Source organism: Scatophagus argus, chromosome 7, assembly GCF_020382885.2.
Source record: "Scatophagus argus isolate fScaArg1 chromosome 7, fScaArg1.pri, whole genome shotgun sequence".
In the NCBI taxonomy this organism is placed as follows: Eukaryota; Metazoa; Chordata; class Actinopteri; family Scatophagidae; genus Scatophagus; species Scatophagus argus.
The window spans coordinates 16,487,141-16,499,631 of NC_058499.1; the positions used below are offsets into that span (position 1 = coordinate 16,487,141).

At 41.2% G+C, this 12,491-nt stretch overlaps 1 protein-coding gene across 2 annotated transcripts in view; it reads left to right on the forward strand.

Moving 5' to 3' along the window:
- trim44 (tripartite motif containing 44) overlaps positions 1-10,180 on the forward strand; it is a 40,034-nt gene extending 29,854 nt beyond the window's left edge. For both annotated transcript variants that reach the window (XM_046394151.1, XM_046394150.1), the window contains one exon: positions 8,810-10,180. In XM_046394151.1, coding sequence (XP_046250107.1) covers positions 8,810-8,854 — 45 coding nt within the window. In that variant the 3' untranslated portion in view covers positions 8,855-10,180. The remainder of the gene's footprint in view (positions 1-8,809) is intronic.
- The last annotated feature ends 2,311 nt before the right edge of the window (positions 10,181-12,491 follow it).

Here is a 12,491-nt window from a genome sequence, read left to right on the forward strand (position 1 = left end):
CCCCTCATGATGGTCCACACAACCGTCATGTGGAACAAGAGACAACAGCAATGCTTGTCTTTATGTTGAGGCCAGTTTTAATTCACACTAATTAGTAGTTCTATTTTTGTGAGCTACATCGATGGGATTGCTGCAGTTCTCCTCAATTAATTCCTCAATTGACCCTGTGGACACAGGAATTGTAAAATCACTAAATGAGCCAATGTAAGATTGGGTCTTTACTGTAGTCTAATGCTCTTATCTGAATGGCTTCGCATTAATTCCTCTGTATGATTAACGGCTGGTACCTGTGTCAAAGTGAGCGAGAAATTAGTTCATGGAGGGATAACGGTATTCATCCAGCTCCTCACACCTGCTACAGCAATGACAAACCTGTGTGATTATTCTGATTGGCTGAGCATTTTATTCCGCTGCACTGACCTTTCTTCCTCACTGTTCACAATCTATATGTAGGAGAAGGCATAATACACGCATCATGTAGTGAGTTGACTGCACCCAATCCCTATGTTGGAGTGGCAGACAGTGCACTTTCTGATGCACATTTTAAAATAATGGCATGCATGAACATGAGTTTGAATGGGGTCTAGTTTAGGCAATACATCTGGTGGATGATGAGATGGATTTATCCTCGCCTCTCCTATTTTGCTCTGATGAATAAGCTGCGGTGCACACAAAGGGTCATATTAAACAGCCCCTAGCTCTCTGTCCTCTCTACCATGATGCATTGCCTGTTGTTGTTGTTGTGCCTTGTCTCTTCACTTCCTCCATGAACTGATTAAGTCTTTGGAGCAGCATGGAAACACCGCAGGGTGTTACATTGTTTTTCATGGGGAAGACAATCCCAGGGAACAGTATGAATAGACCGGTGACTCCGAAAGAGGCAGACTGTCACTGTTCGTTGCAATTATTCAGTCTGTTCAGAGTGTGCATCATACGATGGTAGTCTCTCTCTTTGGTCAGGTTGTTTGTGTCACTCTCACAGGCATTAAATGCAGTCAACAGTTTAATTCATATCTGTGTGGGTATAAATTGTACGTTGAATAGTTTTATCCCAAAGTTTTATCCCAAAGTGAAATGTAATTCCAGAACACTTAATTCTTAATTGATCAAACAGAAAAGATAACAATTTTCTTGCTTGGCTTGCTTGGGCTATCATTTTAGATATGAACCTATAACAAATTTGCTGTGGTCAGTCTGGATATTATGAGCATAGACAGTTATATTTGCTGAAGAAAGGAATCACCTCAATCCAATAAATCGCTATGTAAACGGAGCCAATACTGCTGCGACTGTGGCTCAATAAGGGTTGATGCACAGATGCAGGCTATAAAGATATTGTACAGATTTATCACAAAAATGCCCAGGGAATTTTGTCACCAATGTGGGGTATCAAAACTCTCTGGGCATATAGGAAGAGCAATGTTGTGGTTATTTTCTTTGTCTCAAGGCAAATCACTAACATCATAAACCCCTACGTGTCTGCTGTGCAGAGTATGTGCTTGTGTATTACTACATCAGAGATGGCTACTGTTTTTGCCTAAAGAGAAAGCCTTGATGTTTTATGCTGTGCATAAAGTCCAGATTTATCAAGTCATACATTTCAGCATAAGCATTAGCGAACCAAACAAATGTTTTTATGGGAAGCAAAAAACTAAGCACACTATCACTTGTGCATCTTTTTTGGATAGTGTCTTCCATCTGTCCATTTGTGTATTATTATGTGATTGTTACTGCTACATAATCCAAATGACAGTCATAGTTATCAATTGCTGTACATTCCTGTGCATAAGTTAATCAGATGCGTGTCTGATGTATACCCTGTGTGTCAGTGATTTAAAAGCAAAACAGTCACAAAATCCAAGCAGAGCACCTGCAGAGCTGTGTGCACCTGTGCCCACATAACAGCCTCTCACCACAGAATCTTAATAGAGTCCTCATTCCTCAGTCGTAGCTGTCACACAAGCTGAGGTTTTCTCTTTTTGCCATGACAGGACAGACACTTGCCAGAAGAAGATGTTGTATTGTACAGAATATATTTCAAAATGGAATGAAACAACAGACACCAACAGAAAAACATCTGCACAAAGGATGAATTATTGAAGACAAAGAAATGGAAGAACAGCCATCACTGATGATTTACATAATAAATTAGCACAGAAAAGTGACTTTAACCTTACCTCTTTAGGTGTGTTATTCTGGAGTGTCAAAGCCTTAAGTGCAGATCGTGGTTATTTTAAGTCTCCAGCCTATTTTGTAAAAATCAGGCATTTCTTAAGATAAAGTCTGTGCAATTCATTTGTAGTGAAAAGTTTGGTGATGTATCATGGGGCAGACCCAGTCATCCTTTGAAAGTAAATTTTCAAATAGTCTATTCTAAAAATAACAGCTACAGGAAGCAACAGAAGATTCGGGGCAAAGTGCTTGTTTTTCTTTATTGCAATGAAATACTGAGAGGCTGCAGTTTGAATGAGCTTGGGAGATGCAAGATACTTTTTCTCCACACCAGTTTTTATCAGTATCAGCAAGACAAGGTGCTTGTGTGAATGACACACCTTGTAATATTTGTAGTAGGACAGAGTTGAATTACACAATGTTCCAGTGTATTGACATTTAGCTGTAAAACATTTCAAAACACACAATTTTTAATGTTCTAAAAGACTAAAAAGACTAATATTCAGGTCAGGTTTAATGTGTATACTGTATGTGTCCATGCATATACAGAGTAGTATCTGAATAAGAGGAAGAATGGACCTATTGCACACACCTAAAGGGTATTTCCAGAAGCATCTTTGTGCATCAAAACCTCAAGTCCCCAGTACTAAGAGCTGAAGTTCTACGTTGAGGATAAGGTTAAAACAAGTTAAAAATTCTTCTGGAGCATTTATGAAAAGTACAATCAGCTGTTAAAATGTTGAGAGCCTTGATCTTGATTTTACCTCCATTGTCCCTATTGGGTGCACATACATTATGTAAAAGGTATAAAACAGCCAGGTGATTTTGATGTGTTTTTTTTATACAATTTACACAGGCGCAACAGCTGATGACAACACTGTTGTCTTTGTTACCTCAGAAATGGAGTTCTTAAACCCAGGGCTGCATGTGAATAGCTGATGTTTGTGTTCCTGGCAGTGCTTACATTTTTTTTTTTTAATGTTAGAGCATGAGAGAAAAGCAGCTTATCTGATTATCTGATCATGGCCCTGAGTAACCTGTGATAATGGAACTTTAATAGAAAGTCCTGAAAAAATGCATCAGTCATGGCTCTCACTCTTACACGCCACCTCTCCCTTTCTTGTGTCTGAGCCTCAGCAACAAGCTTCTCTCAAGATGATGTCACTTCCTGCCAACGCTCTGACTCTTTCCCTTTGTTCTCCAGACTTTACCTCTCTGAAGCCCTGATAAATTGTCTTTTCCTTCCTCAAGTCCTCTTCCTTCATGTCACTCCTTTGCCCTCCTCGTTTTTTTCTTCACATTTCTCCTCATTAGGATACATCCATATATCTTAAATTCTAGCCAGCAGGATCATCTCAGTACAAAGTGTTGGGAAGATCACAGGGGTGCTGTTAATGAAAGGTGTGCGCTGGGGCCATTTCTAAATTACACACCCCTAGACGGGGCTGCCAGATGAAAGGAAATAACATAAATCCATAGAGAGAAGAGGGGAAGTTGGCAGACAAGATGGCTGGGGAGAGAGAGAGAGAGAGAGAGAGAGAAAGATATAAACCTTCCCAGGACAATGGCCAATTAGATCCAGCAGAGCATTAGCGCAGAGACGGTAAATTACTCATAATAGTCTACAGTGTGTCTTATCTTTTTCTTTTTTTATATGCGATTACATCTTCAAATCAATACCTGTTTTTTAATATTCAGTCTCCCTTCCTCCCATAATTAATGCTCTACACTCCATTCTTTCCTCCTTTCACTTCTTTATTTCATCTGTTTTTCATATCAGTCGTTTCTTGTCGCAAAACTGTTTGTAGTGTTAAATCATCCCACAGAAGCGACAAGATTTACTTCATTAAGGAGTGGCAGAGTGCATTGCTTCACTGGAGAGTACGGCTAGAGCCTAACTTCGTGGGCTCTATCAATAACCATTAAGGATCCTCTCTCATTAGACCAAACCTCATAGGCCTCCAAGACTTGAGGAATGGGTGCTGCCGTCTTATTTGATGGAGTACACTTGGATGGCATCACCACTGTTTGAAAATGCAAATTGCAATAGTTATTTTCCTCTGAGGATGATTGCCACCAGCGCTATGTACACAGCATTATTCACATTCAAGCTCTTTGCTTAATCAAGAAGAGCTTCGTTCCCCTATCAGCAGCCTCCACTTTGCTCCCCCCCCCCCTATCTTTTTACACATACACGCACCTCAGACCCATTCAGCACATCCAAGCTACTGCAGCATGATTATTCATACAGCAATGAGGCTGAATCAAGCTGGCAAGGCTGCCACAACGTGATGTGAGTCTTTCCGGATGATGACTTAGGAGTCCTGCAGCCTCTCTGCCAAGAGCAGGGAATTCAAACCTAATCAGGGCATGGACCCCTCCCTCCCTCTATCCCCCTATAGAGCTCCACGGGGTTGAGGCCAAAACAGGAGTAGAATGAGAGAGGCAAAAGTCAAAGTCTCTGCAATAGCATGCAGGCTAACTCCCTCTGATTTCCCTGCAGAGGGCCAGATGTTTTCTTCTGTAAGCAATGGGTTCATTTTTAGGGCTATTGGAGAAACCCTTTTCTATTTCACTCAGAGAGCAGACATTAATAACATTAACTTTGTAAGTCTCATCGAAAAACTCATCTCTCTCTTTCACCCACACTTGCACATACAGACGTCGTCACAGATTTCTACACACAAGGCATCCATCCATCATCTCAGGAGCCACAGCTGGTATGTTTCACTGAAGCCCAGACAGTGGCCTCTGTGGCAGGCCTCCCAGCCCTCAGCTCACCCCAGTCCACAGGCCACGATCATACCACGAAGGAGGCAGTGATTGGTCCTGATCAATAATACATCGACTGCATTAAAGCTTATGAATAAGTCATGGCCGGAAAGAATGTAGTCATTGGGACACTCATAGAAAAGTGATCTTTTACTTTGGCCAGGGAAGATAAACAGACTGAAAAGGCGAACAAAGCAAGGGCTTTAGCTTGTAGGGAATTTATAACCCACCCACTGACATTTTGTTGCATGTTGCAGCTTCCTGTCTTTTCTCTCAAATCCCCGCACCATCCCGTACACTCTCTTTCTCTCTCTCTCTCTCTCTCTCTTTCTCTCTCACTCTCTCTCTCTCTCTCTTCCTCTCTCTGTCAAGTAATGGCCTTTCTCCTGTGGGTGGAATAAATAAGTTATTACATCCATGTGTCCTAAGGCTTAGCAAGGACTGTTTGAATATAAATAGTTCATTTGCCTCCTTGGTGGAGGTCTCATATACATATATTTGTAATTACTTTTCTTTTTTTCATTTTTCTTTTTTGTGTGTGGTTGACTGGAGATGCAAGGCGAACTGGCCTTACATGAAGAAATCTGCCAACATTTTACCCCAATCCCCTTTTCAGAATCAGACAGAATGGAGCTGTGTGCAGTGCTGTCACTGAAGAGGAGACAGCCTGTGATGCTGTAGACAATTCAAAATTGGTTTAGTAAAAAGCAAGTGGTAACTTTGTCAAGAACTTCAATTGAATGGGAAGGTGCTTTTAAATGATTAAAATCTTAGATGCATACTAAAGAGAGACGGTATAACTAACCTTGTACTTGTGTGTATACACTTTGTCCAACATCATTATTTCTTTTGGCAGTCACTTAGTTGGAACTTGATGCCAAGACAGATGCCAAGTCTGTATTAATATTGTTCCTGCATTGTTAAACCATCAAAGTGTTGTTTATGTATTCACCACTAAGCATTTGGGTCTGGAGTTAAGCCATTAAATTTGATTTGAAAGGTCAACAAAACTTTTTTTTATTTTTTGATGACTGCTTACAGGTGCACATAAGTGTGCTAGCATGCGCTCATGCACGCATTTGCGGCTGCTCTTTGATGAGATACCCTTTTGTGTAGTGATGATGTGTTCCTGGAGGAGGTGCAGGAAGGGAAAGGAAGCAGCTCTTTGTTTCTGCCAACAGAAGTATGTCAGACAGGAATACTCAGGGAGTAGCACACAGAAAGATATCACTGCCTATTAACCCACGTGTAGATTTTTTTCGCAAAGATTGTGATGTGTTCAGCTCGGGTAGCAAAATGAAGGCAGCAGAGTTTGAAGTCTGTGAGGGAGACAAGCAGAGATGGATGTGAATGTGTCCTTTACAGAGCAGTAGGAGATTACTAGAGTTTGAATTACTAGACAAAAAAAATCAATAAGTTTATATGTAATTCATTAATTAGCTGCTTGTTTAAAAATTGTCCTTGGACTCCTCGTGCAAATTCAGATATTGCATAATAACCCAATTATAAGCATGGGTGAATGAGGATAAAGCCTGCATGATATGATTTAGGCTTAGTGAAGTTAAACAACACAGAAAACTAGAAACTTCATCCATAATATGAGAATGCATCATATATCTCTGTAGTGACACTAACCTTTAGTTTATTCTGAATATACAGTGTGCCAGCAGTTCCTTATTGAAGCGTTACAGGCAGTCTTTTGTCTCATTTATTGCCAAATATTGTTACAAGGTATAAAGCATGTATGTGTAACAGATTAGGTAACAGATTTTGTAGCAGTTGTCAAATAAGCTAGACAGTAAATGAAGACAAAACAGCAGTTAGCGCGAATGCAGCAGTAAGTCAGAGAAATAAAACATCTAATTTTTTCACAGCAATTCTGTTCTTTAACTCAAGTAAACACGCCCACAATCCTCTAGATTTTGTGTGAATTGCCTGTGTGCCTCTGCTCAGCCTGCTCAGCCTACCTGGGTGTAGCTCATGCAGACTTGCATCTCTTTTTGACAGACAGAGACGATGACCTGGTTGCCATGTTTTTAGTTCTAACCTCATGCTGTTATTGACTTGGGGCTACACAGCGCTGCACAAAGGCTGATCCCCAGGAACATCCCAAAACAGCAAAGTACTGAGAAAAAGAGGAAACACAGGCAGAGGGCAGAATCTCTGAAGATACAGACTCCACCACACACTTCTAGAGAGTCCTGAGTGATTGTTGAAAGATCACTTTTGTATAAGTTTATTCATTGTTTTTGTTTGTTTGTTTGCTTTTTAAGGAAATTGCTGTATTTTGTACCTTTAAATACTGAACTTACTCATTATAGTAGAATTGTATTTGTTTGCAATGGAACAATAACCAACAGATGCATGTGACTGGGCCTTTCTTTTCATCACTGACTCTCAGTTAATGACTTTAACATATCATTATGAAGGAAATGTTAATTGCACAATGTAATGGCTATAGAATAATGACACCATCTGCGTTTAGATGGGTTCACTATAAACTTTGCTTTCACTGTGCAGTTTTGTCTGCCAACATAGACACAGTCTCTAAGTAAAATGAAGGGTGAATGGTGAGACTGGCACTATTTCTGTCTGCCTTCATGTCTACATTATAGACTAAATGAATGAATAAATTCACACTTTTGTCCTGAGTTGTTGGTAGTTGGTGCTCTGAGTAAAATGGAATGTAGTTCAGTTGTCTTTGCAACAACCACTGTAGTTGTTCAGACAACTGAACGTGTTTTATGAATTCTCGCTGGGCCTGTCTGGAGAAGGATTTCTTACTGTGGTTTGCTATTTAACTACTAATGTGAGAGTTAATAATGCTTGCTGCACAAATTAACGGTTGCTTTATTGATTGTCGTGGGTCTCTCTATTTCCAAATGCGATAACCTAGAAAAAGAAAAGCACCTATGCTGTGGTTACGTACTGATGTAGCTGCCTTATTGATAGTGATTACATGGATGACCTCACAGGTTCATGCTGTGTTTTTTTTTTTTTTTTCATGTAAACACAGCTTCATTTTGTTAGAATTATGTCAGTTCTGACCTTGAATGTGAAATGTGAGGTACTTTGTTCTACATCAAAAAAGAGCACAGTCTATCAGGCTGCCATTGCAGTTAACTTCACATCTGCTCCAGTTTGAACATCAGCATGACATCAGAAATGTCCTCTTTGTTGATTCCTGCTCTGCTATATGACAGTAAATTCACAAATATAAATGCAGCATTCTGTCCAAGGTCATATGACGTGATTGTTTTAAAATAAACATTTGAACAGTGAAATTAGATGGCATAGCTCTAAAGCGCATTGAATCTCATTGATTTAAACAGCGTCTTCAGCCAGTAAGTGTGTGTTGAGGAAAACATGCTGACATATAGTCTTTCGAAAATGGATGTGGGTACTGAGATGTAGGGGGGGAAAAAATCATAACAAGAAGGATGAAGGGTCGAATGTGACAAGTTTTAGAAGAGAGTTGCTTCTCAGGGAGGAGCAGTGCTCTATCACCCTTACAACATTGTCCAATTAGAGCATATGATTAGTGTAGACTGTCTCCAGTGAAATTGAATCTATCAGCCAGGCTTGGATTGCTACAGGTCCCTGCAATTTAGCAATCACTTTGTCTCTGTCACCGCAGAGCTGCTAATATAAAACCGACAGAAAGGATGATTTCTACTTAAGGCGCAGCTTGATTGAAGCTGATTACATTTCGCAAAGGTTTATTATATTTCCATAATATCTCTGCATGGTGGACGGCGTGTGTGGGTGGAGTGTATGTTTGTGTGGCTGTGTGCAGGTGTTTGTCAAAGAGAGAAGAATTGGAGGACTTACAGTCAACTAATTTGTCTCTGTTTTTTTTCCCTAGGCTTCCAGAGCCAAGGGCAAACCCCATGGACCCACGAGACTTTGAGGACAATGATTTCGGACCATCAATGGACCACGCCCCCTGATACCATCAGACTCTTACTACATCCACCTGTCCTTCAACGTCTGCTTCAGCCAGTCGTCAGCCGTGTTGAGCTGTCAGGCTGTCCCTCTCTCTGTCAGCCATCTCCTTTTTACTCTGCCCCCGTCTCCTCCCCTCCCGGTGGCTGCTGGCAGTGAACTGACCTTGAAGAAGGCTGCTGTGACAAATATGGATGGCCACGTCTTTTCTGCTCCCAGAGTTTTTTAATTCCTCGCAGGCTACTGACTTTCTTTAATTGAAGCGAGCAAGTTATGTGCAATAAATTACCATCAGGCTCAATTTCCGCAGCCAGTCAGATCCTTGGCTTACTGGTGAGCCTGGCTGACTCTGAGAGGAGCCTGACTAGGCAGCCGAGCGGAGCATCTGTTAAGCCCAACAGATGTCAAGAATGGGAAATTCTGTGACATGATGCGCTTCACACTTCATTTATTCGCAATATCATTTTGGTTCCGTCGCCTTGACAAACATTCTGGACACACTCAGATGGGGAACATTTTTCAGACGCCACAATGCCTTATGTCAGTTGAATACATTACAAAGTTCTGGGTGTTTTGATTGTAAACATGAAAAAAGAAAAACCTAAGCTTGTTTTCTGTAATGTTGTCTCTTGTCATTTCCATCATTGCCTTCCTTTCCCTCCATCCTGTGCCCTACATGCTGATTCTTTGTAGAATTGTGCACACTTCCTTGTGTACATGTCAGATCTATTAACGGAAGCAGGGGACATTTTGACATCTATTGATTGGTGAATGCTGCTGAGTCTTTGTTAGGTGAAAATCGAACTGTAATTTGACTGTGGAAAATAGCAAACCCACAGTATCAGCTTTCTATGTACTGTGATGTAAAGGCTCATTACTCCTGGCCAATCCCCTGCATGTGACAGATTACAGTCCAGACAAGTGTATGCACATTCTACCTTGACTCGCTCAGCCATTGCTTTCATTCATAATGTACCACCTCAAGTCTGTCAGTATCAGCAGTTTGTTTTTAATATGATTGATTTTGTTGCCTTAAGTTCAGAATTGAGAGCAGTGTCACCCATAATATGTTTGACAACTGCTCGACTCCACTACTGTCGCACTACTCTAAGACGCACTGAGAGTTGTATACCCACCCAAGGGACATGTTGGTGTGTCAACAGCCTATTGAAATAACTCCAACTGCTCATTCTTTATTCAACAGACAAGAGTCTGACTGTCTGATGTTTCCTCTTGTTTTATTTGTCTATTTTTGTCTTAAATCTATAAATAAATAGTTTCTTAGATCAGAGGTTGAAGATGGCGTTCATATTTTCACTCTGGGAACACTTCCCGCATTATTTGTCAACTGCGAAGCACTACAAGCACCTGAAGACCATTTAAGACACTATTATCAGAAAACCTTTCTGAGGTATGACAATGGGTAGGTGGAGATGGGAGAGGAGAAAGCTTCATAAAGGGGGAAATCATGAAGGGAAGGATTTTTAGTTTTCAAATCAAATTCGAAGCAGCAACCCATCCAGCTAGGACTGGGAATTGGAGGTTTTGGAACAAAAGAAGGTGATGTAGATGGAGAGCTCTTCAGGGTCTCTTCTTCTCCACAGATGCCAGAACCCACTTCAGCTCACAGCCTCCTTCAGAAAGCCTTTGTTTCTCCACTGCTGGTTTTTCTTTCTCACTTTAGTTCTCTTGCCTTCTCTGAATCACACCATGTGGCCAACACTGGCTTCACACCTGCTTTTCCACCAGAGCTCCTTCATCGTGCCAGGAATGCTTTCTCAGCATGTCTGATCTCTCTACATTGAGATATTGACTTGGAGAAACTCATTAAGCTGTGGCCATTGCTATCTGGGTGGTAACACATCTGGGTTTGCATTCTCTTGTGAGTTTCCCTTTACAGAAATAATGGGGCTTAATGATTTACCGCCTGAGACATTGATCCTCGTATTTCACTAAGCCACTGCAGACTGACCAAGCACCACAGCACTCAGACCCTTTTAGAGATTCCTTTTTTCTTCTATGTGTGTTAGTGTGGCTGTGGATAAATTGATTTAAGTTAGCCAGCAGGAGGCATAGCCAGTTGCAGGCTCCAGTGCTATCAAAAGAAGGCTGATTTTAATGAATAATCATTTCCACATCATCTGCGTCGCCTCTCTCATGGAGTCCAACGTGATCAAGGAAGTAATAACAAACCTAAGGGGGTACAATGTGCATGTTGTCTGTGAGGGAAACAGAGAGGAGAAGATTGTCTGATCTAATTTAGCCACGGAGACCACAAGGTTCCCTTTTTTTCCACACCCAATTACACCTGCTTTTCCATGTTCACTTCACTGAGCATGTTCACACAGAGACACAAAGACTCGCAAGTAAACACAGGCACAGCCATAAGACTGCTGCATTTCTGATGGGCAAAGAAGAGACTATTTATGCGTTTGTATTGACATGAATTAATTGCTTCATGGGTTGTGAGATTGAATTAGCTACGTGACATGCTTGCTAGTTATGATGCGGCTTTGATTGCTGCCTTTAATAGAGCCTATTTCTCTCTGCCATCGTTTAAAAGACAGTTTGAGTCTGTGTGCTCCACCAACCACCAACCCACTCCGACTTAATGATTGTATTTATTAGCATGCAAGAGCAGGAAGAGAAACAGGAAATTTTTCTAATAACAGGCCACATACTCCCCTGAGATGCATCCGTGTGTGCACTGCATGTGTGTGTGTGTCTGTATGTGTGTGTGTGTTTCGAGGATGTGCAGCAGCCTGTAAAAAATGACTTTTTTTTTCCATTTTTTGCAGAAGCTCACACCTCTTGTACCATTCAAGTGAATGTATTGCTTGTCTCACAGTAAATGCAATCTTATTCATCTTTCCCCTTGGCCTCCTTACATGCACAAACACACACACATAAAAGAAAAAAAACAGTGAAAATAGGCATCAGCCAAGGGATGTTAGCAGATTTTTACATGTTCAACTGTTTACTTTGGGTTTAGTCCCTTGCTGAAACTATTACAAGACTCAAAGATAGTGTCAGCTGAGTTTAACATTTCCATGCCCTGTGGGGACTTATTTCCATGTGTTTACTGTGCATTTTGGACACAGAATGGCAGGTGGAGAGCAGACAAAATTAGCGTATTGGCTGAAATAAGATACATAAGATGCACATAACCAAAAACAAGTGATATTTCTTGATGCAAGGCAGTGCTCTTTATGTTTTTTCTTTGTATTTGTAGTCACAACCTGCACTTGCGCCTCCAGCTTGACTCCATTTCATTTCATGTGTTCCTCAAAGGGCTAAAGCGCTAACAGGGAATAAATCAATCTCTTCCCAGTTGTCGATTTTTGGATCCAGCCAGCCAGAAGGTGATGCAGATTGTGGACCCTCCCACACTGACTGACAGCGGGCATCTGTCAAAGGTGGCAGGTACAGACAGCCGTCTGGCAGCCCTGGCTCATGAACAATGAATAGGTGGAGACAAGACGGCCGAGAGAATCCATCTCTCCTCTCGACAGCTTCCATCACTCTTCCAACCCCGAGTCAGCAAAGACACCTTTGGGCCTTTGCCTCTAACCTCCATGCTATTGTTTCCTGTCTGAGTATCT